Source organism: Macaca nemestrina, chromosome 16 (genome assembly GCF_043159975.1).
Source record: "Macaca nemestrina isolate mMacNem1 chromosome 16, mMacNem.hap1, whole genome shotgun sequence".
In the NCBI taxonomy this organism is placed as follows: domain Eukaryota; kingdom Metazoa; phylum Chordata; class Mammalia; order Primates; family Cercopithecidae; genus Macaca; species Macaca nemestrina.
In genome coordinates, this window is record NC_092140.1 from 47,374,876 (window position 1) to 47,402,188 (window position 27,313).

The 27,313-nt window shown below is 34.7% G+C and overlaps 1 protein-coding gene across 9 annotated transcripts in view; it reads left to right on the top strand.

Moving 5' to 3' along the window:
- Nucleotides 1-27,313, top strand: part of LOC105489946 (protocadherin 9) — a 944,009-nt gene that overhangs the window by 590,291 nt on the left and 326,405 nt on the right. For 4 of the 9 annotated variants that reach the window (XM_011755108.2, XM_011755110.2, XM_071081609.1 and 1 more), the window contains one exon: nt 11,603-11,804. In XM_011755108.2, the coding sequence (XP_011753410.1) occupies nt 11,603-11,804 (202 nt within the window). Of the gene's footprint in view, nt 1-11,602; nt 11,805-16,436; nt 23,691-27,313 lie in introns of those variants that run through there. The other 5 variants (XM_011755111.2, XM_011755113.2, XM_071081611.1 and 2 more) reach the window with 2 other exon arrangements.

The window sequence follows — 27,313 nt, forward strand, 5'->3', positions numbered from 1 at the left end:
CATGAAAGGCAAAGTGTTGACCCCTTGAGGCTGTGTCCTATAATATGCAAGGTCTCAAAACAATTCAAAACTACAAATTTGAAAACTTTAAAGAATCTAGTGGTATTACTGACATAACATATTAATCATTAAGTACCTAACAAAGAATAGAATAGATACTTTATAAGATTTCTGTTAATTCGGGATGTGTTTTTCTCATCTTATAACCACAATTGCATATGATAAATTCTACACTCAATGAAATATTTCTAAACAAGTAATTTTTTGTTACCTGGTCAGGCTATATGTTGCCTGGCACCGAACATAGCCGAAAAGGGCTTTTTTGGACTATAACATGTATCAGAATTTATCTTCATTAATTTAGGCTTTTTGAGATTCAGTTAATAAAGTTTAGATTTTATTTTCAACATTAATAAGTAAAGATCTCAGATATGTTTGACAATTTTACTGTCTAAAAATATAAAGTCTGCATTTTAAGACACAAATAGTACGTTTGTATTGGTATTTGTGCATCAGTTTTGTTACATAAATATATAGAGACCTATACATGTGTTCACAAATGTATATATACATTTTATCTACATCCTAAACGTATCTTTATTTTGTTCTTCACTTACATAACTGGAAGTAAAGAAATAGTGCTTGAATATTGTACATTTCTAATCAAAATATTTCAACTGCAAACATTTTTATTGACACCCTTTGAGAAAATTAAAAGAAGTCCAGTTGGAATATGCTTGCACTTCACAATACAAACATTTTTCACAATACCATTACTAAGAATAAATAAATGAATTTTTCATAACTTTCTTTTTTTATTTGGTAATTAACTACAGACACAGCTTTGCATTGGATAGTCAATCCATATGGATATTTATATTTATTTAACTACCTATATCTCTCTGTCCATCCATCATCTATCTGTCCCTTCATATCATTTATTAATAAGTCTAAGATTTAAGATGAAATTCAAAGGATGCTTTTTTGTGTCCTTTATATGGCTAGAGACAGTCCTTTCCAAATCTATTGTTTCCCCTCTGTCCTCCATTCTGGAAAACATTTCTCAAATACATGTCATGCTTTTCGTAGAGTCTGGAGGAGAGAATGTGGTAATTTGTCAATAGTGTCATTGTCATGTTCTGTTCTTGCATGCACATATTTCCATACCCTGCAGTGTAATTAGGATCTTTACCTACATTTTGTAGACTATGCACGACCATGCACTTTCTCCATACAAATTAATCCTCTCATTAACCTACTGAAGAGGATCAAGTTCTTTAATGTGACTGCTTGTTCTTGTGAATCCTATGCTAATTAATAGTTATATGGCTGTCTCCTTGAATCATAGACTAGAAAGCTATGCTACAGGAACACATCATTCCCATTGACATTTTTCTTTTTTTGCTGAAAAAGATGTGACTGATGGCTCAGACTTAATCATAATCCATGATCTGTCAGTGCTATATATCCATTATATATCCAGTGCTATATATATCTAGGACTATTGCAAAGAGCTTCTTACTCCTTCACTATTTTTGAGGTCAGGAGTTAGAGACCAGCCTGGCCAACATGGTGAAACCCCATCTCTTTTAAAAATACAAAAATTAGCTGGACGCAATGGAAAGTGCCTGTGATCCCAGCTACTCAGGATGCTGAGGCCAGAGAATTGCTTGAACCCAGGAGGTGGAGGTTGTAGTGAGCCAAGATTGTGCCATTACACTCCAGCCTGGGAGACAGAGCGAGACGCCAGAAAAAAACAAAACAAAACAAAAAAATCCAAAAGTTAAATAAATGAAATAAAACTGAATTGTGTGATATAAGATCAGTTGAAACAGATTATGCTACATTATAGGTGCAAATTAACAATCCTTCATGAGCATTTTTTAAACAACCTTATTGTGCAGTAATAATACTTCTCAGAGACTTTCTGCAGAGATCACTTCTTCAACCTCTCTATTTGTGTTTCATTCTCTAACTTGGAATAACATTATCTGTCCTTTAAAGGCTTGAATTACTAGTTTTCATTCTTACCAGGTAATTACAATCTTTTCCTTTTTCTGTAATACATGAGGAAAGTTTAAAGCATGTTTAGATGTGTGTGTGAGTGTGTGTGTGTCTTTGCGTGGATTTGTGCCTGTTTAAACTTTTTTCCCAGTCAAGTGGCCATAGTCTGAGGTTAATTATTGTATGAAATTGGGGCTATGTCCTAAAAGTTGCAACTTACTTTGGAAACGTGGCCTACTTTGGTTTTACAAGTCTTATTTTGTATAGAGAATTATTAACAAGGGGAATGCTAGGGGGATTCCCATTACTTCTTTTGTAAAATCTGCTACAGGGAACTGAGACAAATTCTTGAATAGTAGACACTGAATCAGATTCCATTTTTGTCATAAACATTGACAAGAGGTTTATCCCACACTTTGTAGTGATACATTGTTATCCAAAGTAAAGCCTCCTTTTTCTAAGACCATATGTTGTATCTCTGACATCTATATATTTACCTAATAATAGTGATAATTTAATGTAATTTATAATTAAATTGCTACAACCATCACGCATGCTGATTTTGTAAATATGGTAGGGGTAACTTACTTTGTCAGTTGGATTTGTTTTTTCTATAAAACTAAATTGGAAAGGACTCTTGCTGGGTTTTTTCCTCCATATTTCTGTACATATCATTTATAGATGCAAAATTCTGCTTGCAGATTCAGGAACAGCTGCTCCTGTTTAATGTAGTCATTTTATATTTCGTATGCTCAGATAAAGTACCGCATTCCTACTGGGCAATGAGAAATAGGTTGAGGACGTTTCTGATAGCAGGAACTAATAAATAAGAATGTAAGAAGCAAATCAACAACAATGCGGACAATTTTTAATCCTCTCTGTTTGCTTTGAACCCCTGAGGAGGCTTATAAGGGTAGGGCGATGTCCCCAAACCATAAAGGGAAGTTGATTCAGAACCTTTTTTTCTTTTTTTTTTTTTTCTCTCTAATATCCCACAGGGGAAAAAGATGTAGAGGAGAGTTTTGTTTTGTTTTGTTTTGTTTTGTTTTATGTTTGTTTCAAATGTTTAAATTGAAGCACCAAGACTGCACCCAAAAGGAGTACACAGTATATTTTTCTCTCAAGTTTCTTAAATCTACCAATTGTTTTTTCACATGATAAAATGCTACTTAACTGAAATCATAAGAAATAAATATCAAATTACAGTATACTACTTATCACCATATGACATTAATATGAGTCCTCTACCACAAGGAGTCCTAAGAGATATTTGATGCACTTTACAAATCCCAGACAAAATGCAGATCCTTAGTTTGAGGAACTCATTTCACAAAAAGACATTTACAAATCAAACAGGCCAAGTTTAAGTCCATGTGAGTTTTCCACACACATGAAAACAAGTCTCCACAACTAAGCATGCAGTTGAGTAGTAAGAACAAAAGCTGACAGCTCTATCCTCAAACGAAGCAGTTGCTTAGCAGCAGACAGCAAACTGGTGAAAAGAGCAGTAAGTATAGTGCAGACAAACTCCTCCACTTCCTCTGAAAACACTGCTTGACTTCAAATGGCCAGTTATCATCTGCGCCCAATTTCTACTTTATATAACATGCATAACACTAGGAATCAAAAAATTATTTTTAAAATTGCTGACACCTTCACGTTTATCAAATAGGATCAGTGAAGTTGTTGCATATTTTTCTCAAACACAAACTGAACCTTCCCATTTGTCTCCAAATATTCCAAAATGTAAAAATTCAAAGAGGAAAGGAGGAAAGGCTGACAGCTAGTGGAATGTGATCATGTTTCACTTTGGAACTTCTAAAATAGGGCAGGGTTCTTAAAAGTTATTGTAGAGGAGACAGGGGACTTTTCCCGTGAGAAATCACACTGAAGGATGGACAATAATATTTCATTTCTCCTCTGTCCCGTTTAGATTTCCTACGTCAATTCCGGTTAACTCATCTTCATTCAGTAAATAAATATTTATTGTAAGTTCATAACATGTCATGTGTATATGTTCCTCATAAAAATATCATTATTTCATTATTTGAGGTTGTTAATACTTTTGTAACTACCTAGATGAAAAAAAATTGCTCATTAAGACATGCAAAATTCACATGTATTCTGTTTTTGAGTCCAGAATTACTCTAGCAGTCTTTGATATTTTTATATTCCTTTTATTTGTTATGTTCACAAATTGGTAGTGAATGTTAATTTATGGCTGGAAACAGATTTTTTTGCAGGTTTTTTTTGGCATAAATTCAGATACAGTCCCCTCGCCTTTTTTTCCTACCTAGATTTCTGCTGATTAATACAATGAAAGTATCCCATTCACGCACTGACCTTGCCTAAGTCTGCATAGTTTGCAAAATTTAGAAGAGAATGACATTATGAAAAGGTGACACAGCTGCTAGTCAAAACAGTCGTCAGGACTGATGGTGAGGAGCTTAATGAAATTCTACTTTTTAGAATATGATCTTATTTAGGAAGTTGTGGAATATAATATTTGTCTTGTTGACCATTGTAGTATTAGCAGCTAGAATAGTGTCTAGCATATAATTGGTACTCAATAATTATTTAAGTGAAGAGATGAATGAGCAGTACTAATACCTTTATATTGGAAATCAGAGATTGTAGTTTTTAGTTTTGTTCTCTCATTGAAACCTATATAGACAAGTCACTTTACCTTATTTCCTTGTCTAAAAAAATGTAACAGGCAAAAATAGAAAATTAAAAATTAAATTTCTTTTTTTTTTTTTTTGAGACGGAGTCTCACTCTGTTGCCCAGGCTGGAGTGCGGTGGCGCGACCTTGGCTCACTGCAAGCTCCACCTTCTGGATTTATGCCATTCTGTCCCCTCAGTCTCCCGAGTAGCTGGAACCACAGGCGCCCACCACCACAGCAGGGTAGTTTTTTGTATTTTTAGTAGAGACAGGGTTTCACCGTATTACCCAGGATGCTCTCGATCTCCTGACCTTGTGATCCTCCCGCCTCGGCCTCCCAAAGTGCTGGGAATACAGGCATGAGCCACCACACCCCACCAGAAAATTAAATTTCTAAACAATTTCCCACTCAAAAAAGGATGTAATTTCTACATTAGTGGAGCCATTTTAACGTTAAGTACTTCCAATAAACAGCATAGAAAATTAAGTCAATTTTCGAGCTACAAATGATAAAATGACTCATAAAAAAATTCTCAGCTCATAAAATATTTTATTTATCATCACTAGAAAAGTGTTTGTGATTTTATCCTTCAAGACTATTTATTATCCTTGATAATGAACACACATAGGTACTAGTAATTTCCATAAATCATAAATTCAGAAACCTTTTCTTAAGGTTTGATTATCATCTTTCAAACATGAATGAAGTACATGTGTGTATTAATATTTGTTTCCCTTAAGTGGAGTCTGCACATATTCAGAGTAATAGCAAATTAGGCCATAACCATAGATCGCTTTTTGGGTCCGATTTACTTTACTTTCTAAACCACAATGAGTTTTGGATTTTATTAAGAGGAAATGTGTGCATGTATTGATTTTAGATGGTAAGAAGCTATTGAGGAACTTACCATAGACTATCCTTATGACAGTTACTTATAAATCACAATTAAATTGTGTTCTTATAAAAAATAAGGAAGTTCAAAATATTTTTAGTGAATATTATAAGAAATATGCATGTTAAAATGCAGTTTCTGGTCTCTATATTTCTTAAGCCTCTTTGGAATGATTTCCTTTGCTACTTCGGAAGAGATATATATGAAAATATTTCAAATAAAGAAAAATCAAATCTTTATTGGATTTTTGCAGAGATAAAGCAAAAACATGTTTGAATATAAAATTTTACCATGGTTTTATATTTTACTTCATCATGAGTACTTTCTGGATGGCGTGTGTGTATTTGTGTGTGTGTGTGTGTGTATTTATTTAGAAATAGACAGATACATAGATATGTAGTTAGAATGATAGATAAATAAATGACATATTATTTCTTAAGCTTGGCAAGGGAATTAAATCAAAATTAGGTATATTTCCATGAGAAGATATTTAAAGATTCTCTATATATAAAATCATATTTAAACAATTACAAATAACTGTTTTTTTTTCTATTTTCATAATATCAATGTATAACATTCCATTGGACAATAATTATTTTAAATGTCAGTCATTATTAGATAATTGGTTTATTTAGTTGGTAATAATTGGCTTAGTTCTAGACTCATGTTGTTATCATGTTACCTGAGAAGTCAAGGATCTTTAACTGCAATGATTAAAAAACTCGGTAAAGAAAGTGAAGAATGGAAGTGAGAATAACAGAGAAGGGATCAGAAGATGGTTTGGCATTCCTTAGCTCAAGGGAAAACCCATATGCCATATATCAAATGTTTCTGTTCTTTTGGATTAAACTCTAATTTTCTATAAGTGATGAAGATAAACAATTAAAAATTGGGATATGTTTTATTATTACAAAGATAATGTGTGGAAATTTTAGTGTGGTCAAAATAATAACGTTTTTGAATACCATCATCACATGACCAAACAATACTACTTTAAACATTTGGTATATGCATGGTTATAAATTAGCTTATGCAGATTCACACATGAATACACATGAACAAAAAACAAAATTCAATTTATCAAAATATTTATTAACCTGGTTTTTATCTTTAACAATAGATTATAAATATTTTCTATGCCAATACATATTAATTAACATAACTGTTAGTATTGTCAATACTTAACACAACTGTATGGTGTAATCTTTACACGATATTACATAACTTATTAATCATCTATTAGACATTTTACTGTTTTCTTACCTTTAGACTATTTTATGCAGAAAACAATGAAATTTACCCCCAAATCCTTGCACATAGGAATGTCTCTGAATTCATAAGACTGAAATAGTAGGCTTGAATGTGACTCATTCACTTGTGCACGCTATTCTATACCAGTAAGAAATACATAAGAGAAACATTCAAGCAATGATTGGGATTTCTCAGGTGACTCACTCTTTCAGCGACTCTTGAAGAACAATGCTCAGTGCCGGACATGCATATCTTCTTTAGGCATCTTGAATGTTCCTTCTTTTGCTTTTGTTCTAAGCTGCAAAAAGAAAAAAGTATTGTAGAGGTTCTTGGTGGTGTTTCTCAAACCCAACCATTGTGTCACCTTCTGACTTTCAGGACCCTGTACACACCCATGTGTGAACACATGGCACTATTAATTGTGTAGAGTAGAACTTCTGATACAAACGTTGCCTAATCAGGATTCATAGCGGCAGTCCTGACAGAACATAAAGTGTGGAAGCCTTAGTAGTTAGTTCTTTCATGTTATTCTTTCTCAAGCCAGCCCAGAATCTGGATATAACCTGTCTATGATAAATCAGGTAAACAAATGTGACAGGCAAACAATTAACCAGACAGAAGGAGTAATAATAAAAATATTTCCCACAGGAGAAAATTGAATGGGCAAGAAATAGACTTAGGAAAACAAAATGTAACTGCCCAGCTCTGGAGAGCTGAAGGAGTCTTATTGTAATATGTGGCATCCCTCTTCAGCTAGTCAGGATTTGACTGCATTTATAACCCAGACTGAGCTTATTTCCATAAAGATGAAACAAGATGCAAAATTTTTGGAGGCAGTAAGTAAATTCTTTTTCCTCTGAATATGCCTTTATAGATGTACTGGAAGGATAATGGACAAGTCTTCACTTTCTCCATGGAGAAAACATGTATTCCCGGTTTTCAGTCTTTCCCACCCCACACTAAGAGCTGTGTCACCTCAGAGAAGGCCCTGAGTTGACAGGATCAATAGGGCGCATGGTGAGGCATGCCAAATTCTGTGGATCACATATTTCTCTTGTGAACGAGGGGGGAATGAGGGAATCACATATTTAAAACCAGCCAAACATAGATAGACCATAAGATTTAAAAATGTAGTTTTCAATTTCAATAATTACAGCTACTTGTTATTGACTATCTCCTATGTGTCAAGTATTGCATAGCGGGAACACTGTCTACTATGTGTCATGTATTGCATACCAGGAACACTATTTTTAGCCTTTCAACACTTCCACAGGCAAGGTGTTACTTTCTATTTCTCAAAGCCAGGAACTCATTCAACAGCCATGAGGTCTGGTTCCGGCTTCTTTTTAAATTGGTGCTCTGCAGTTCAACCAGAGCAAGTACTACTGAGCCCTTAAACACACCAAAAATCCTTGTTTCCTACACCCTATTGGTCTTTGTTTCTCTGCATGTCAGTTTACTCAGTTCGTCTCCTTACATCTGCCTTGATAATTTAGATATTCTTTTGCTTGCATCAATCATTATGATGATAAATTAAAGATGGGTTTGTTTCATCAATTTGCTTCATACCATAATATCCATGTACTGATTTTTAATCCATACACATCACCACTCTCCCTCCCATCAGACTGATAAATTGTGCACAAATCTGCCAATTAAGACTTAAATGTCTCTGAGTCAAATTAATTCAGAAAGATTTTTATAAGCCTCCATTGTTTAAACATTATAGCACTCCAATTTACAGTGTATCATTTCAAATAATTTATAGTAAACTTACATTTTTCTTATTCTCACTTATAAAATGTTAAAGAAAAATAGTGTAGTGTATGTGAAACGTACTGTAATAAGCTATATTTGAAATAATTTTGGAAAACAATGTTTTACTTTTGCTTTTCAGTGTAATCTTTGTACCAGGTATATAGTAGATGCTCAATAAAAAATTGTTCCATGGACAACCTGCAAGAACTGTAGGATTAAGGTATAACTAGTGGTGCATATTTAAACATTCATTATGAGGAAGAAATATTGTCATTAAAACAGTGTTAACTATGTTTAAAAATATCACAGATATATTTTTTTTTCTTTTTTACTTCTGTCTATGAAACATAAACTTCTTAATGGCTTAAGGCACTTCCAGAAATGCTTTACAAAGATTCAAGAATCATTTGTTTCATTGCTTTTTTCTTAAGTCTTGACTTTTTTTTTAGTCACCAGAGTTAAGAGGTATTCCTCAAGAGATAATACCAAAGATACATTAAAATCTATGAGTTTTTAGTAGATCAGTCACTGTAAAAGCTATGTTTGATAGTCGTCCATAGTTAACAGTGTGTTTTCTAGTATAGTCTTTATCACAAAAGGATATTGATAGGTTGAGGGCATATTGATACATAAATAGCAAATATTTGTATTATTGACTTTCCCTGAAGAGTTAAATATATATAAGAGAGTAAACACTACAATAAATACTCATGTAGCATCATCTTTCTTATCCAGGAAGAAATACATATCAGATATTAATATTCAGGCTTAGTTTGCCTTCTCTATAGCACTCACCTAGGCACGTTTCAAAACCTCTGAGAAGGGAATGATATTCTTGAGATAAATGTGCATGAAGGTGAAATGTGTTACAATAGAGGCAATTAGTACTATTTATGATTATAGTTTATATGATGTTGGCATCAGTTCATTAAAAATGTACGGAACTATCAACTCATTTCACACAGATCATTGAGCAGCAGTAAAGTGATATCATTTCTTCTCCATTATGACTCTGAGCTGGATTCAAACCAGTGACTCACAGGATATAGGCTCTCTTCGGTTGTCAGTCTATAAGTATGCATTCATAGAGTTTCAGTATACCTATCTATACCATTTTGTTTCTAACTGCAGTCCTTTTTCTTTGAAATGGATACAATCTATAAATTGTCTCTTGAAAAGCACAAATTTTAGGTACTAGAAAATGATTACATTATACATTGTATACTTGTATATTATATATTTTTTGATATATACATTTATCATTTTATTAATTCTGAATTTAAGTGGTCATATGTGGCATGATATTGAAAGGTCTTTTGGCTGCTAAGCAGAAAGAAAACTGGGTTTATTCAAATAACACAAATGTACTGCTCGCATACAATTCTCTAAGGCCTAAATCTCCACCTCACATAATTATAGATAGTTTCAGGGATCATAGCAGCTAAAAGAGCATTTTCCAAGAGAACTAAACTTATCTGTGCTGAGGAAACATTAAAATTTATTCATTATGTTTTATAAAATAACTTTTTGTGTAAACATTACAGTTTATTGAAGTTACCATGTATACACTTTAGGTCATATCTGAGAGTGACTGTGCAAACAGATACCAAAGTGATATTCCAAATACCTTTCAACTAGGATATTCTATTCTACTAGCAGTGTAGCCAAAGACTAGAGTCATATCTGGGTCAATGGGAAAGAATAATTTCTAATTTAATCTCTTTTAAAATATAGTCTTCTTTTTATATATATCAATGGCAATTGCATAGAACTTGGTTATTTAAAATAATAATTTTAGCACAGCTAGCTCAGTCAGTAGAACCCAAGACTCTTCAAATAATAATTTTCATTAATTATTCCAGTATTCCTTTAGGGACACTCACATGGATACGGTGTCCTTTAAAAATAGCAGGTAGGCTGGGCATGGTGGATCATGCCTGTAATCCCAGCACTTTGGGAAGCTGAGGCGGGCAGATCACCTGAGGTCAGGAGTTCAAGATCAGCCTGGCCAACATGGTGAAACCTCGTCTCTACTAAAAATACAAAAAATTAGCCTGGCATGGCCGGGCGCAGTGGCTCACGCCTGTAATCCTAGCTCTTTGGGAGGCCGAGGTGGGTGGATCACGAGGTCAGGAGATCGAGACCATTCTGGCTAACACGGTGAAACTCCGTCTCAAATAAAAATACAAAAAATTAGCCAGGAGTGGTGGTGGGCGCCTGTAGTCCCAGCTGCTTGGGAGGCTGAGGCAGGAGAATGGCGTGAACCTGAGAGGCAGAGCTTGCAGTGAGCTGAGATCGCGCCACTGCACTCCAGTCTGGGCCACAGAGCGAGACTCCATCTCAAAAAAACAAAAAACAAACAAACAACAACAAAAAAAATTAGCCAGGCATGGTGGTATGTGCCTGAAATCCCAGCTACTTAGGAGGCTGAGGCAAGAGAATCACTTGAACCCGGGAGGCGGAAGTTGCAGTGAGACAAGATCGCGCCATTGCACTCCAGCCTGGGCAACAAGAGCAAAACTCTGTCTCAAAAAAAAAAAAAAAAAAAAAAAAGAAGACAGGCGGTACTGTAGGAAATATATTGACTACAAATGTTATGCTAAAAACATCAAGTAAGTGCGGTGTCTGGCCATTCAAAAGAAATGAAATGTTGCATTTTCTAAGTATTTATTTAGATTTATCAAAAGCATATTTGCATATTTCATCTTATTTAAATTTTTTTCTGTAATTTTGTCGACTAGTATGAGTTTTGTTTAGTTTTGTTTTGCCTCTCTTATTACACTTTTCAAAGCCCCAACTTTAGTTTTAAGGTCGTGAATTATACAAGATTGAAATTCTTTTTGGTATTTTGCTGGTTGGCCATTACATAGTAAATGGCATATAATTAATACTTGTTCTTAGCTTTGTTCCTAGTTTGGTTTATTTTGCTTTTACATTGTGTCACTTGTTGAAAGTGTTTTGATTTTGTGTTCCACTAGGTCTGTTTTATTTGAGAGGAGTGTTAATCAGCATGTCCTGTGGTCTTCTTTGTAGTCGCAGCGCCGTGTTACGTTTCACCTCCCTGATGGCTCCCAGGAAAGCTGCAGTGACAGTGGTCTAGGAGACCACGAGCCGGTGGGTAGTGGAACCCTGATCTCACACCCTCTTCCTCTGGTTCAGCCACAGGACGAATTCTATGACCAGGCCTCTCCGGACAAGAGGACCGAAGCAGATGGCAACTCTGATCCCAACTCTGGTGAGTCCCCTTCAAAATTTTGATTGCTTGGAGTTGTTCTGGTTTTGTTGTGCACTTGAGCTTTCAACAGTAATTGTAGGGTGCAAGGATGAACATCTCATTGTTTTCTTGCTGGCTTTATAGTTGTTGTATTCTTTGAGGTACACATTTAATATGTTTGATATGATTTTGGCTGTTAAATTGTATGATATGTCTTCATTTTATGAACCATTAAAAAAGAAAAAAACATGCTATAAATATAACTGAAAGAAGCCATTTGTTGCAAGATATTCTGATGTCAGAGATCTTACAAAATTTGAACACATTTTAGAACTGCAAAAATAGTTAAGTAGAATAGTCAATAAAAAAAAGAAATATCTATTTGTGTATAGAAATGTCGTATGAAATTTGATTTTCCAGCGAACACTTTACAAAAACAAATAAAGAATATTAGAGTTAAAGGTATTTTAGAATTCGTCTGTCTGATTTTCTGGGTTTTACCAGAAAATTTAAAAAAAAAGGATTAAATCGTGATTAAAACAAGTGTAAAGAGGGGAGATAACAATTTGGGGGTTGTATTTCCTTTATCGTCTACTTGAATTCTTGGATAATTTGTTTTTTACTAATATGTTGAGGAAGATATATTTGGCCAAAACTTTTATTCTTCACAGACCCATACCCCACTCCAGAAATCATTGCCCACTCCAAATAAACATTGTTGGGGGGCGTGTTTTCCTTGGCCTTTGGAGGAAATCTTGGGCAAGTGCTAATGATTTTGCTAATAAAACAAACTGACTAGCTTATTTTTATTAAATAAATAAAAGACCATTTCATCAATTATTATCCCCAGTCTAATGACCGTAATTTCTATTTTACTTAAATTCAAATTATTTTCTGGTGGGGTATGTTCATGGTGGGGAAAGCTATGCATGTGTGGGAGCAAGAGATATATAAGAAATTTCTGTACATTTATCTCAATTTTGCTGTGATCCTAAAATTGCTCTAAGAAGTAAATAATACAAATAGTAATTTTAAAAATGCATCTAAACTAATCAGAGCAAAAAAAAAAATGTTTTTGCTTGTTTTTGTTTGTTTAACTCGTCTTGAGCATGCTCCAAACTGGTTGCATGAAGTGGGAAATTGAAGTATGATGACTTTTTCTTAATTTTCTGCCTATTTTGCTTCTTATTTTTTCGAACATGAAAATATCTCTGGCATTTCTATGGTGGAAGTAGGAATACCAAGAGGAGGTAAAACGTACAAAACGGCTTTCTTAACCAGTTCTGTGATAGTAATACAGCATTGGTGTTCTCTGACTTCCAGAATTTTAAACTGCTTCTTTTTGTCAAAAGAAGGAGAGAGTTCTTTCTTAGGTATGCTTCCTCCCAATCCCCAGCATGTCCCCATTTTTGGAAATCTCTTCTCATTGGCAAATACAAGGCAGGCAAAGTTACATTTTATCTTCTCTCTACCAACAATTTTCTCTACTCAAGGAACTCTTTCAGGAGGATCTAAGTAAACTCCCTGCCACCTCTGGCTTTTGCTATTTCATGTCCTATACCTTGGTCACATAAAGAAAACATAAGTGCATCTTTTGATTTCACACATAGAGGAGAACAGGACATACCCAAAGAAGCAACCTCTTATTATTACACTGAATTTGGGAGAACGAGAACTATCCTCTTTCAATTTCAAGGTTTTGACCAGTGTAAGCACCACTGAATCTAAGTGGTTTCATTGAATCAACCTTCTCTAGACTTCTGTGAAGAGGTTTGTGTAGGTGGAATTCACACAGCTCTTTCAAAACTGTTTTCCTAGTCTCTGACTTTGCCCTATCCAACTTTAAAACATCTCTTGTTGGAGTAAAGCTAAGAGTTTCACAGCTGGTTCCTGACCACGTTTTCTCTAAGTGTGTGTGAGTGGTTGACTCCTCTTGTCTATGGACCTCAGACAAAACCAAACAAGAAAGAGTCCCATTTCAAAAACAGTTGCACAAATTGTTTTAGGACATGTCTATAGAGTTTACCAAAGTTAATTTACAAAGATATCTTCAAAGTATTTGCAGCATGTGCAATTCTAGGTAGAATATTTATAATGAATAAGATTAAGACAATATTTCATGATTTTTTAAGCTAGAATAATGAAATATTTTAGATGCATATGCAAGAATATCTGGGTACAGTAAATTTAATCAATGGGTTGCAGAAACCAATGAACATCTGGGTAATTTTCTAGTTAACTAATTGAATTAGAGATTTAAAAATTTATTTCAACTAGAAAGCAAAGGCAGCTTTTCAAATTTAATAGCTATAGGGATAAAATGAGAGTTATATATTTTATTTGCCATTGAATTTTTTTGTCTGTCAGCCAGGGCCAACAGAGAAGTATCTGAGTAAAGAAAAAAAATTGCAAAATTATGTTATCTATACCTTCACTATCATAGCAGCAATATATATGCACAAAAATGAAAACTGTGTTGACTCATAAGAAATAGTGCCTTACTGAAAATATATTTGGAGAAAAGTAAAATTTAGGCTTATGTGTAAAGGCTCACTTAAATATGTATTATAGCCTGGCATGGCAGCACGTGCTTGTAGTCCCAGATGCTAGGGAGGCTAAGCCAAGAGGTTCACTTGAGGCCAGGAGTCTGGGGCAGCAGTGAGCTATAATCACACAACTGCACTCCAGCCTGGGAAACAGAGCAAGACCACCTTTTCCTCAAGTGTGGGAGTGTCTCAAAACATAGGTATTATAATAAAAAATTTGGTTTATGTTTTATAGCTTAGTTTTCAGAAATAGTAAATTCTAAATTAAAGGCAAATGTATAAAGTTATTATGATAAATATATTGCTAAAAAGAATCATGTGGTAATATTTCATTTTATTTTTTGTTTGTTTGTTTGTTTGTCAAGAGATTCAGGGATACTTTGAATACTTTAATCAGAGTCTAACACAGTCTAAGAGTCTGAAGTCTCTAAGAGAAATATATTTTCAAGAAAGAAAAAAAAACATGAATGAGAAAAAAGTAGCAGGTTTTTGATGGTTGGTAAGTTCATCTAGACCAAATATCTAGACCAAATGGACAGACAAGTTTTGTTTTGTATTTGTCTTTGATTTTTAGGCTAGAAATGATTTTTACCAATATAGCTCTGCTTTCTCCTAAGCTCACACTTAAGAGAGCCCATGTTTGAGTTTTCCAATCATAGAAAAGGGAAAAGAAAAAAAAAATATTTTTCCTAGCTTTTAAAGTATGTTTAAACTAAGCTCCCTAGGCCAAAATATTATCCAATACATATAACAATTTACCCAATGATTTTGACCTAGGCAGTGGCAATGGGCCAGGTGCCAGATGGAAAAAGATAGCCGAGGTCCGAAACCAGGAAAAAAAAGCAAACAAACAAAAACCTTTAAAACTAGCTTCAAGAAATCTCTAGACATTTTATCAACCTAGTCACATGGAAAAAGAGACCCAATGGACAGCACAACCTTGGGCAGTCCAACATTCACCCAACACAGTGACATCACTCACAAGCATAATGATCAATAAAATGTCTTTAAACAGGAAAGAACAGGGCTCTTAGGTTGTAACAGTGCCTTGTTCATCACTGGGAAGGGGAGAAAAGAGAAAGTGGAGAAGCGAGAGACCCTGAGAGCCCCTAGAGGCTAGCAGTTCTCTTGACATTTAATGGGACATAAAATTTAAACCTCCTTTGTAAATGTCTAGAGCAGAATTAATTAGAATGGCCTAGAAATATTAAGATAGTCAAACTGAATGTTCATTCATATTAGGATAGAATTATTACATATTATCTTTAAATTTTGCAGTCACATTTTTGGTAATTAGCTATGAGAAATTTGTGAAGTGAGGTACAGTGATATTAATGCAGTAATCATCTCTAGCAATAATCTTGCTATTTAGTTCTCTATTGTCCCCTTTGAATTCAGTGGAATTTTTTGACTGGGCTTTGATAGTTCCTGAAGAGTTGTGATTTTATAGCACGTAAAATAGGTTTCTATTGGATGTCAGTATTATCTGTAGAAGTACTAAGTAATTTTGATTATACTTATCTATATTTCTATTTTTTCAAATATGGTTCATATAAAGAAAGTCATTGAGAGCTAGTACTAATTTCTATAGTAACTATTTCCAGTAGGTATTTTTTTCAAAGAAATTAATACAAATGGTAATAACATGTGGAGACATTTTTGTAAACTTCAAGCTTCAATATAGGTTATTGCTTCTAAACACACACACACACACACACACACACACACACACACAGTGGCATTTGATCTAATAATACTGATCTACAATATTCTTCTTTATTCCCAATTTTATGCATTTGGATTATTAGCATTATCGATTTTATATTATATCTAACTCAATTAAAACAATAAGTAAATGATGAAAGTCTTTACCTGCATTGCCAAAAACAAATTGTTTGCAAATTAAGCAATAATTGATAGGTTTTGTAAGAATGATGTTGATGTAAATCTAAAGCAGTCTCTACTACATAAAGTATGACTCATATGTCACTAATTTTTGTGTGCTGGAAATAGAGTTTTCATTTTTTTCCTTCCATTTTTTAAAAATATCGAATCCCCATTGCATTGGTATGACAGAAACTTCAGTTCTTTTTTATCTCAATTCCAGGGGATCGTCATCATCAAAAGGAAGTGCAATATTCTCAACCTTGGGTCATTGATCCGCTTTTATGTCCATTGCCTCATCTGCCCAGAGGGATCTCAAATGAGACTGCCTTCATTCCAGTCCTCCTGGACTCTGGGAAATTGCTGATACCTCATGCCATAGGGATAGTAAATAGGTTTTCAGTGAGTTTATCTTTGGACTCCCATGTCTAGATGGACAGCATGTATCACTACTCTTGGGGATCTTCCTGACTCCCTGGACTCTACGATGTAATCTAGCCTCAAGGACTTTCTAATCTTTATCCTCTAGGTTTCTCTGAGTTCTGCTCAACAAACATGATACAGAATCTGTCCTCTTTATATTCCCTCCCCTTTCACTTCTCTTTCTTCTTCCCAATCGGGTTGAGTGAATGTATTTAACATCTAGGATCAGAGACTCCCACTGATTTTCTTGATATTTTTTCATCAAAAGCACAACTCTTCTATTTTCTTTTTGCCTCAGCAACAAGAAAAAAAAAAATCTCATGATAGGTTTACAGCTTTGCAAATTAACTGCTTTCCTACTGTTCTCCATCCTGTCTCATCCTCATCTAATCAATGATTATAAAGTCAACATCTAGGCCAGGTGCCATGGCTCACATCTTTAATCCCAGCACTTTGGGAGACTGAGGAGGGCAGATCATTTGAGGTCAGAAGTTCGAGACCAGCCTGGCCAACATGGTGAAACCCCGTTTCTACTAAAAATACAAAAAAATGAGCCAGGTGTGGTGACACGTGCCTGTAATCCCAGCTACTCAGGAGGCTGAAGCAACAGAATCACTTGAACCCAGGAGGCAGAAATTGCAGTGAGCCGAGATGACAGACACCACAACACTACAGCGTGGGTGACAGAGTGAGACCCTGTCTCAAAAAAAAAAAAAAAGCCAATATATGTTGGCCAAAAGTGGAGTAGGCAAAGGAATACATATATGTACGTATGAAAAAAATAAACTCAACATATATTAACATTTCAAAATTATTATCAAAAATAATTGTGTAAAATTATATTTGTTTATTGATAAAATGATTATATCAGCATTCAGTTTAAATGTACAGTGGATAGATATGAAAATGATATACAAAAGGGATTATTTCTCTTTTGCCAAGTGGCTTTAAAGAACATATGTGAAGAACTTCCCTCCATTAATTATTGAGTAGCCTGAAATACAGTTCTTACAGGAAATGCAATATACATACTTGATTTGAATATCAATTTACAGAATGAGCTGGTGTCCTAAAAAACTCTAATGGCGACCTAAAATTTTGTTGGTTTCTTCCTTTCTTCAATATGATAAAAAGACACTAAAATTTTGAGATAATTGTAGACGTAAGAGTGTGGGCTGGCTTTTAAATGATATTTTAAAATTATTTGCTAGAAGTAATAATAGAATTGTGTTTTGTTAGGAGAAATTTATCATTGATAGTGATCGATTATGAAGAGTATAAAAGAAACAATATAATGTCTGGGAATTTGCCTTAATATTACTCTATCAAAATAATAACAATAATAATAATGGTGGGAATACATTAAACAATAAAATATTAGTATCTGTTGAGATTGGGTGATGGCTATATGGGTAGTTATTACATTAGGCTCACTATTTTTTCACATGTTGTAAATTTTCCAAAATACAAGTGGCAGACTGGTATAAAGCTCAGAATCAATATGTAAGATACTTGAGCTCACATTTTATTTCCTCTTTCTTTCTCTATTGTTTTGATTCAAAAATAAGGTTTACTGTACACTGTACACAAGTATGGGTGGATATTTTTGTATATAGCAAGCATATTTCATACATTTAAGTATGTTTCTAATGACGTTGCAATTAAGCAGAGATTTTCAGTAATTACTTGTGTATTTGTAAGACTAGAACATAAACTGGTAACTGCTCCCATTAAAGACCTTTTAAGTAAAATAAAGTCTTTCAAAACTTCCCTCTGGAACTTAGCAATAAAACTGTTAACCACAAATGTCTGTCTGTAGGGTGCCCAAGAGAAGTTGAAGGTAGGGCCTAACTTGTATCCTTCTGGTAACCAAATAGATAGGCTCTCTGGGTTCTAGGAATATCCAAGTCCTACAGCGCACTTAATCAACTGCCCTACAAATGATGCACACATGTGCAGTATTTATTGTACTGAATTTTGTTACCTTTTACTGTAGGTAAAGATTTATTCCATTCCCAAGTAGCAGTAAATCATATTTACTTAAGAAGTTAACTCATTGACATGATCATAAACTATGTAAAATTCAATGAAACCATTAATTCTAAGAAAATGGTAAAATGATTTTCAATTGAGGATTCTTATTTTTTAAACAAATATAACTAGGATGATGAAAGAATTTCACTAATTCAAGAGCAGACAAAAACAATTATGTGTTCAGATCAGGAACAGTTTATTACCACTAATTCAAAATTAAGTCTTAATCTTGTCCCATTGAGAATCATGAATAGAGTTATTTCTGTATCCGATATTTCTTTAAATGTTATTTTAAAGGATTTTCTGCTGTTTAATCATGTACAAAATTACAAGTTAGATTTCCTTTGAAAAGCCTGCCTGTCATGTGCCTCTGACTTTATCTAGACTATGTTATGAATCGGTTGATGAATTTCTCAGAGTATAGTTTTAATACCTGACATTTATGGTTAATATTTAATAAGTCCTATTTATGACCCAGGAATTCTAGTAAATATTTTGATACATTGTATATGATCCCACACTATTACTGTAAATTAGATAGTATTATAAGTAAACTTAAATTCAGAAATTTTAAGTTAATTGTCTAAAACTGCTGAGTGTGACCTGGGTGAAGTGGCTCATGTCTATAATTCTAGCAATTTGGGACGCTCAGGCAGGAGAATAACTTGAAGCCAGGAGTTGGAGACCAGCCTGAAGAACATAACAAGACCGTGTCTTTACAGAAAATTTTAAAAATTAGTCAAGTGAAGTGGTGCGTGCCTGTAGTCCTAGCTACTAAGGAGGCTGAGGTGGGAGGATTGCCTGAGCCTTGGAGTTTGAGCTTGCAGTAATCTATGATCATGCCCAGGCACTCCAGCCCTGGTGACATGATAAGATTCTGTCTCTTAAAAAAGAAAAAGGGGGGGGGAAGCCTGCTTGCCAGTAGGTGAGCCCCAGAATATGAACTCAGGAGTGTCTGACTCCACAGCTTTTGCTATTCAGAGAGACGTCCTTCAGTGAATACATGGTTTAACACAGTACATGACTCAACGCAATCACTACTGGGGATGCATTTTTTAATTATAGGACAGTAATCTTATTTTTAAGAAGAAGTTTGAGAAATTAAATGTTAACACAATGCGTTGGTCAAATAGTCTGCTGATAGGATAAATAACTTGTGAGAGAACTACTTCTGCAGTTTTTAGTGTTTTTGTTTTGTTTTGTTTTTTGTTTGTTTTTGATATTAGATCAATAAAAATTTAGATCTTAGGACCCTACAGCTCATCTGGTATAACAGTGTTTTATACAGAGGCATAAAAAGAAAAGTGCTTTGCCTGAAGTCACATAGTTTATGAGTCTACAATAAAACTCATAGACGCCGACTCCTCTATAAGTGCTCTTTTCACTGGAACAATACTTTCTTATTATAAACCTTATACCTTTACCTCAAAGAAAATAGGTACAATTATTTGATTAGCAATTGTCTCCTCATTAAGCTCTAAGGACTATTTGCTCACTTTTCTATTCTCCATGCCTGTCAGCTGGGGATTGCCTTCAGATCTTAGAGGCCACACTCAGCTGCTAGCCATGTAGACCTGTTAACATTACTACTTAGTTCTTCAAGGCCAGCTAGACAGACAAGGTCTCTATAGTATGTCTGTATCAAGATAGAGTCTTATATAACTTAACATAACCATCAGAGTGATTTCCCATCATCTTTGCTTTATTTTGCTGATTAGAAGCAAGCCTCAGGTCTCGTCTACACTCAAGGTGACAAATGGTCATAAACATCAGGAGATGGGCATCATGAGGGATCACCCTAGAGTTTGTTTGCCACAGTCTATATTAAACTTTTAGAAACTCGTATTAAACTTATATAAATATTACCTTGACATACCTTAGTATACATTATTCATTTGAGCTTTACATGATTCACCAATTTTTAAATTCACTTATCTATTCATTCTGCAAACATTCATGTTAAGTCAATTACGTACTAGGTACTATGTTAGGTTTGGGTGAAAGACATTAAAAACAAGACTCAGTAAGCTTAAACAACTTCTAATTTAGTGCAAGAGTTCGTAGCCTGTGTTACTTGGTCCAAGAGGACCACAGGTAGATTTTTAGGAATATGTGAGGTTCCTGAAATTGTTTTGCAATTTTGTTCTATGAACTATGAAGCTGTGATGCTATGAAGATGTTATAAACCATAAAAAAGACAAATAAAGGAACACTGATTTTTGTTGGAGAGAAAGTACTAGATACCAATAAAATTAGTGTGTTAGAATAAATACTAGTAAATATACAAAAAAGTGGGTTTTAGCATAGAATAAGCCTTGGATAAAGAATCAATAAAGAATCTGTAGATAAAGTGATGCTTTAAACAAGTGACATGGGATGAATAGATCTTACTGAAGTAAAGTCTGTGTGTGTATGTGTGTGTGCGTTTGTATGCAGTGTAGCCTTCTTTGGCCTATAAAAGGTCATGGCCAGTAGGGCATAGAAGTTAAAATCTCAGTTTGTTTAAAGCATATCCATGTAAAATTAGTGTCAACATAGTCTTTAAGTCTCAGATACTTAACCACCAGAATGAGCCTGGTATTATCTGAGAATATTCTTATAAAAATTAAAAGGCCTGAAACACAGTAGATGCTCAATAAGTGATTAACTGTTCAAGTAAGTGACAGTAAACAAATTGTCACTTACTTGAACAGAATAAATGGATTGAGACATAGGTTGGGACCAGATTTTGAATTTTGGAAAGTCTAGGATAGATTTCATTTGGATATAGGAGATAAAAGGAAAAATTGAGAATATTTCTTTGATTTGCAAGATTTATTGGAAAATTGCATAATTAAAAAAGAGAATATAAAATAAAATCAGATTAGGAATTAACTCTTTTAATTTTAAAGTCTAAGCTGCTGTGCAAGATTATTTGGAACTAGAAATGTGATTGAAAATTGGAAATTGAAAACTTACAACACAGAAAGTGAATAAAATTCTAAGTATGATAATTAGAGGAGACAGAAGAAGTTTAAGACAGAAATCACTGCAACCTTATATTTAGGCCAGGCAGAGGTGGGGGCAGGATGGGAGCAAAGATCAAAAAATTAAGAATGTACAGCCAGAAAATTATTTGAAAGCTTCAGGGATATTTGAGCTCTACACATAGCTAATGGTGGATATTTGGAAGTAATGTAGAATTGCGATTAAGAACACAGATGGTGGGGTCAGACTAACCTAGATCCTAACTCGGAGCCACAGGGTTGCTGGCATATAATGCAAGCTTAACTTAGAAAATTACTACATTTAATTATCATTATTCTTATCAATAGATACTGAAAAGGTAAAGAAGCAGCAAAACATGTATCTTAGTTATTTAGCAAAGTTTCAAGCTTAAAAAATTACCATGGTGAATTCTGAACTGTAAAATCACTGTTACACACTTAACAAATAAATAAAATTCTAGAAAATCGTTAGTTTCAAATTCTAAAAGTTTTATTTTAAAAATTATTTTGGGGTAACTTTTTATTTGTATTTACCATGCCTGATGGAGACTCCAAAACACCCATTTTCTAAAGACTAATAAAATCCATAGTAAAACATTTTTTTTCTACAGTGTGTTCATTGTTTTTCTTAAAGGCAGTTATTCTCATTTTATGATTTTGAAGAATTTCTTAAATATTAACTTTTCAGAGTACACTTTAATGTTTTACTACCGTTTTATTTTAAAAGGGGGTACCACAGGATAATTTTCTATAATATTACTTAATGTAGTTAAGCTATTGATATAAAATAAGCAAGGACACAGTTTTGTCTGCTAGAAGTTGTCAATCTCAAATATGACTTTATTTCTTACAAAAGAATTATCTTTGAATACTGTTTACTATAAAAATTTTAAAGCTAGTAATATTTTATCATGTTTAAGCTTCTTTAAGAGGTCGTAAATATAGTATGTTTAGTATGGTGGAAAAGTCTATAGTAACAATATGCCTCCTAGTGTAAAGTAAGGGTAATGTCAACTTTCCCTGGTGTACTGCATGGAATCTCATTTCCATAGCTGCTGTCATGTGATCCATTTTTCTAAGAAATAACAAAGAGAAATGGCATTTACTTAACCCTGGATATGTAATCTTCCCGATGGGAGAAAATTATTATTTGTCAATCCGTGTTTATAGTAATTTGAGAGTGGTAAAAATGAGAGATAAATAGATATGCAAATCAGTATCTATATCTAAAAATAAAGAAACTTGCTGATATCAGTAACTCTTAGAAGTATAAAATTAACTTTTTAAATACCTCAAAATAAAGTTATATTACGGAAAATAACATTACTAATTATAAATAATATATTCTCATAATATCAAATTAATATATTTATCTTTAGATACATATAAACATACATATGCACCTTAATAGAGACATACAATTATCTAGAGTTACAAAACAATTTGAAATTTTTAAAGAAACCATAGTAATTTGTCCAAACTCCCCCAAATTTACCTTAATGCTATTTTAACATGTATTTCTGCCAGTGATTGAGAATTACGCAGATTAGTGTGGCTGACAAATACATGAGTGCCTGGATTTTAATAATACTAAAGGACAGTTTCCAGATGAAATACAGAATGTCCATTTATTGCAGGACTTTTCCTTAGTTCAGCTAAAGGTGAGGTTCTTTGTCTCATGGCCACAAAAATTCAGGCTCACAGACAATTTGAATGGTGAGTCAGACAGGGTTTTATTGGGTGAAAAGGAAAATAAAGGGGGGAAACAGGGACTCTCACTAGGCCAGAGTCCCTTGCTGGAGTGTTTCCCACCCATCTGTTCCAATCCCAGGTTCCACCCAGGAAGAGGAGGGGCCAGGCTCTTCTCCACTGCAAACATCATGAACTTCCTGAGGCTCCCCCTCAGCGCGCAGGTTGGCTGGAGGTTCTGCACGGACCCCCTCTCACCTGGCTGTCTCCTTCCCCCGTCTAAAGTGGTACATCTAACTGCAATTAAAGGACGAAGACCTGCTTCCTGCTGACAGGGGCCTCTGCGTTGTCAGAGCTCCCTCAGCGACCTAAGGATTCCCAGTAGATGAGGCCATCATCAGAGGCTCTGATTGCATCACTGTTTGGAGTTTGATGGCCTGAAGGCAAGAGCAGACAAAACAGGTTATTATAAAACAAGTATCAAAATAAAGCAAGGGGAGCAGAAAGCACAGCTCAAAACTTCCTAGGCCTTTTACCAGTTTGCACAGGGAGAGGGAGACCAAAAGCCTGACAGTTTAAAAAAAACTTTACCCTTTTGCTGGCATGTTGGGCTTCTGGATTCCCTTCCCCTGAACCCAATCCTAAGTCAACCAGTTTAAAGTTTGGGAAATTAACTCTTTCCAGTTCAGAGGATGCATCTGAGGGGAGTGTCCTGTAATACAGAGACACAATTACCTATCAGTGAAGAGAGAACTGAGGAGAAGAAAGGAAAAAGTTAGCCTTTTTTAAAGAAGTCCCAAGGGGTTAGGATGCATTCGAAAGGGGTACGGACTGAAGATGAATGACAACCCATCTAGAAGGAGGGGAGCAGGCATCCGTGGTTCTCTTCTCTTCCTAGCAGATACCGGGGTATGTGAGGGAGACAGGGAAGAGTGCCCTCTTTCCGTCTTCCATCCTTGCATCCCCAAGTTCTGGCAAAATTGGCAGGTGCCACCATGAGTACAAAAGTGGCTTGCACCCATGAAGCAGGGGGCACCTAGAGAAAAGGAATGGAATTATCTGCTCCGACCTATATCTCCTTCCCACCCACTTTCAGTAGCCTTGGAGTTCCCTAGACCTCATTTATGCCATGGATATTAACGTGGCCTTTATCCATGAAACAGGAAGGTTGGGCTTGGCTTAATCAGCAGGAATCAGTCACACTCACCTGTGCTGTGCCTTTTAAGCTCTGCTGCCATCTGACTCTGGATTCCTTAGATCCAGTTTTCCCTCCTAGGGCTTTGACCTGAAGCTTGGAATTGAGTCTGGGACAAAAAAAATGTGTCTTGGGGGATTATACGGACTCCTTATCATAAGCGGAATGCTAAGGTGAAACTGCCGAACTCAGTCCTCCTCAAACAAGGGAGAGGAAAGGATGACTTGTGACATTCAGATAATTAGTGGCTATAGTTATGCTTGGTAAGATTTTGGGGCAAGGTGCTTGGCTTTGGTTAGCTCCCTTGGTCCTACTTTCCCAGAAAGGAAACCTCCAAGTGATAGGCATCCTATTAATTCCCATCACCTGGCAGGATTTGCAGGATAATTGCTCAGAACTAGAATATTAATCCAGATTTTTACATTACCCATCCCTCTTGTTCTTTCTGAGCTGAAGCCAGAGATTGCTGGTAGGTTCACAGGAAAAAACAGGGCTAGTCTAAAATGTAGGCAAAAATTAAAAAAAAAAAAAAAAAAAAAAAACTAATGAGTTTAGAATTTAATGACAAAATATTTGATAAGTTTTGAAACATGATTTATCTCTCTCCAGTCCTGTTTGTTAAAAACAACAACAAAAACAAACAAACAGACAAAAAACTTCTGATAGGAATGAGTGATTTGCAAAATAGATGTTACACTTATACTTGACCTGATTATTTGCATAAAGTGCAGTGGAATAATTATTTTTCTACATAGGCCTTTTGGATTGGCTTTGATCAAGTCTGTTCCACAAGAATCTCAGATAAGACCATTTAAAGCAGAGCCCAAGCACAGGTTTATATCCTCAAACACCTGTGAGTTGGATGTTCCTCTCCTCTTAAGATCGCAAGATAAATTTGGAGCTCCTAGACTGTTAGAAAGTGACATCCTTTACTGACCACAGGTCAGGAACCCAGTACAGCGACTGCATAGACAAGGGTATGAGACTTGTTTCCCCATTGGACTTCTATCGACTCTTAAGTCAAGCTTGAATCCTTAAAGGGCAGCATAGACTTCCAGTCAAAGTCTTGGTAAAATTACCGGTATTTCCAATTGTGTCCTGTTGCAAAAGAAAAATGGAACCTTATTGCACTGATGCCAACAACTATATTGCCATAAGAATACTCACAGATAGTTTCCAAGTTTTAGAGGAACCAGGCAGGGAGAAACAAACATGCTTCAAATTTTGTTGATAGGAATACACCTTATTTAATTATTAAAGTTCAAAATTAGTTCAAAGTAAGTTTCAAAATTAGTTTAAAATAAGTTTCCTTGACTCTGAACAAGAAGGATCAGCAATATTCCAACCAAAGTCAACAAGGATCAGCAATATTCCAACCAAAAGTCAAAAAAGTTGCTTCAGCTTTCTGATTTGAGTCATTTAGTTAACGCTGGTGTTGTTTGATACTTGTGAACATTTCAGCTCTTCTTGATTTTTGTACGTTTTCCTTTACACCAATGTCACAATCTCCAAAGTTATCGGAAGCCTGTATTTGAGAGCACCTGCTAAAGTTTTATAGTTCATAATGAACCATCTTTGAAAAGGATTGAAACAAGATGACAATTGTCTATGAATAGCAAAATGTCGAGGGTAGTTATAGTTAGAAACACATTTGACAAAGAAGTTTGGTTATCTTCGTGGTTTACAATAACTTAAGATAACAACCTTAATTATGACTGATAGCTGATAGCTTATACTCAGACATAATTTTAGAAATCCCATACAATTTTGGAACAAATATTAGCATTATTCACAAAAATATAACCTAAAGAAGATTGAGCATCATTTTGGCAATCCAATATACCTAAGTGTAAAAAGTAAAGTGGAGGTTCCTCTTCAAAGACTTTCCTCCCCATCTAATTAGGAATAAATAGTAACTTCTCTTAGAAGAAAAATTTATTCAAAGACCTGTGTTAACATTCTTAAATATCTACTAACCATAATAAAGAAATCAAGGTACTTTATGTTCTTAGCTCCCACAATTTAGCCTAAATATGTGCCCTGGCATGCTTATACTGGTCCAAGCAAGCATTAGGTCATAGTTTGTTCCTCTTGCTTATTTACCTTTCTCAGAATTCTACAAGTTACTTCCTCCTTCCTTTGTTCTCCTCTGCCTTTGCCTCTTTTAAAAAGTTCTAAGTTGCTAGTCGATCAGGACAAATACAGAATTTGAGGTCCCATTCCAGTCAATGGAAGCCGGACATAGCCAGTAGGGTGGATGTGTCAGGTTATAAATGACCCTGCCTCCTTTGTTCAGTGTTCTCTCGTTCCAAAACTGCTGGCGAGTGTACCCTTTCTGCAGAAAGTAAAAATGGCCTTGCTGAGGAAATAAAATTTATGTTCAAGTGCTATTTCTTTACGGCACCAGGGAACAAGCATTTCTAATATAAGCATGTCAAATAATCCTGTTTACCTATCTTTTCTGGACACTTCAGGGACCCTCTGAAGTATTCGAAAAGCCTGCTTCCAAGGAAGACAATTTTAAAACTGAAGTTTGACTTTGACAAGGCTGTTAAATATTCGTGTTAAAACACTTGGTATTATGAAACAGAATTCCAGATTACCATAAGTTATTTATTTTGCCAAAATGATGACTCAGAAATTTTAAACAAGCAAAAACCTTTTATAATCCTTTACAAATTTTACCAAAGAGCAGATTAGTGCCTTAGGAAAACCTTGTTATGCTTTTATTTCAATGCTCAATTTACAGAAAAACCATATAACACCCTTTTT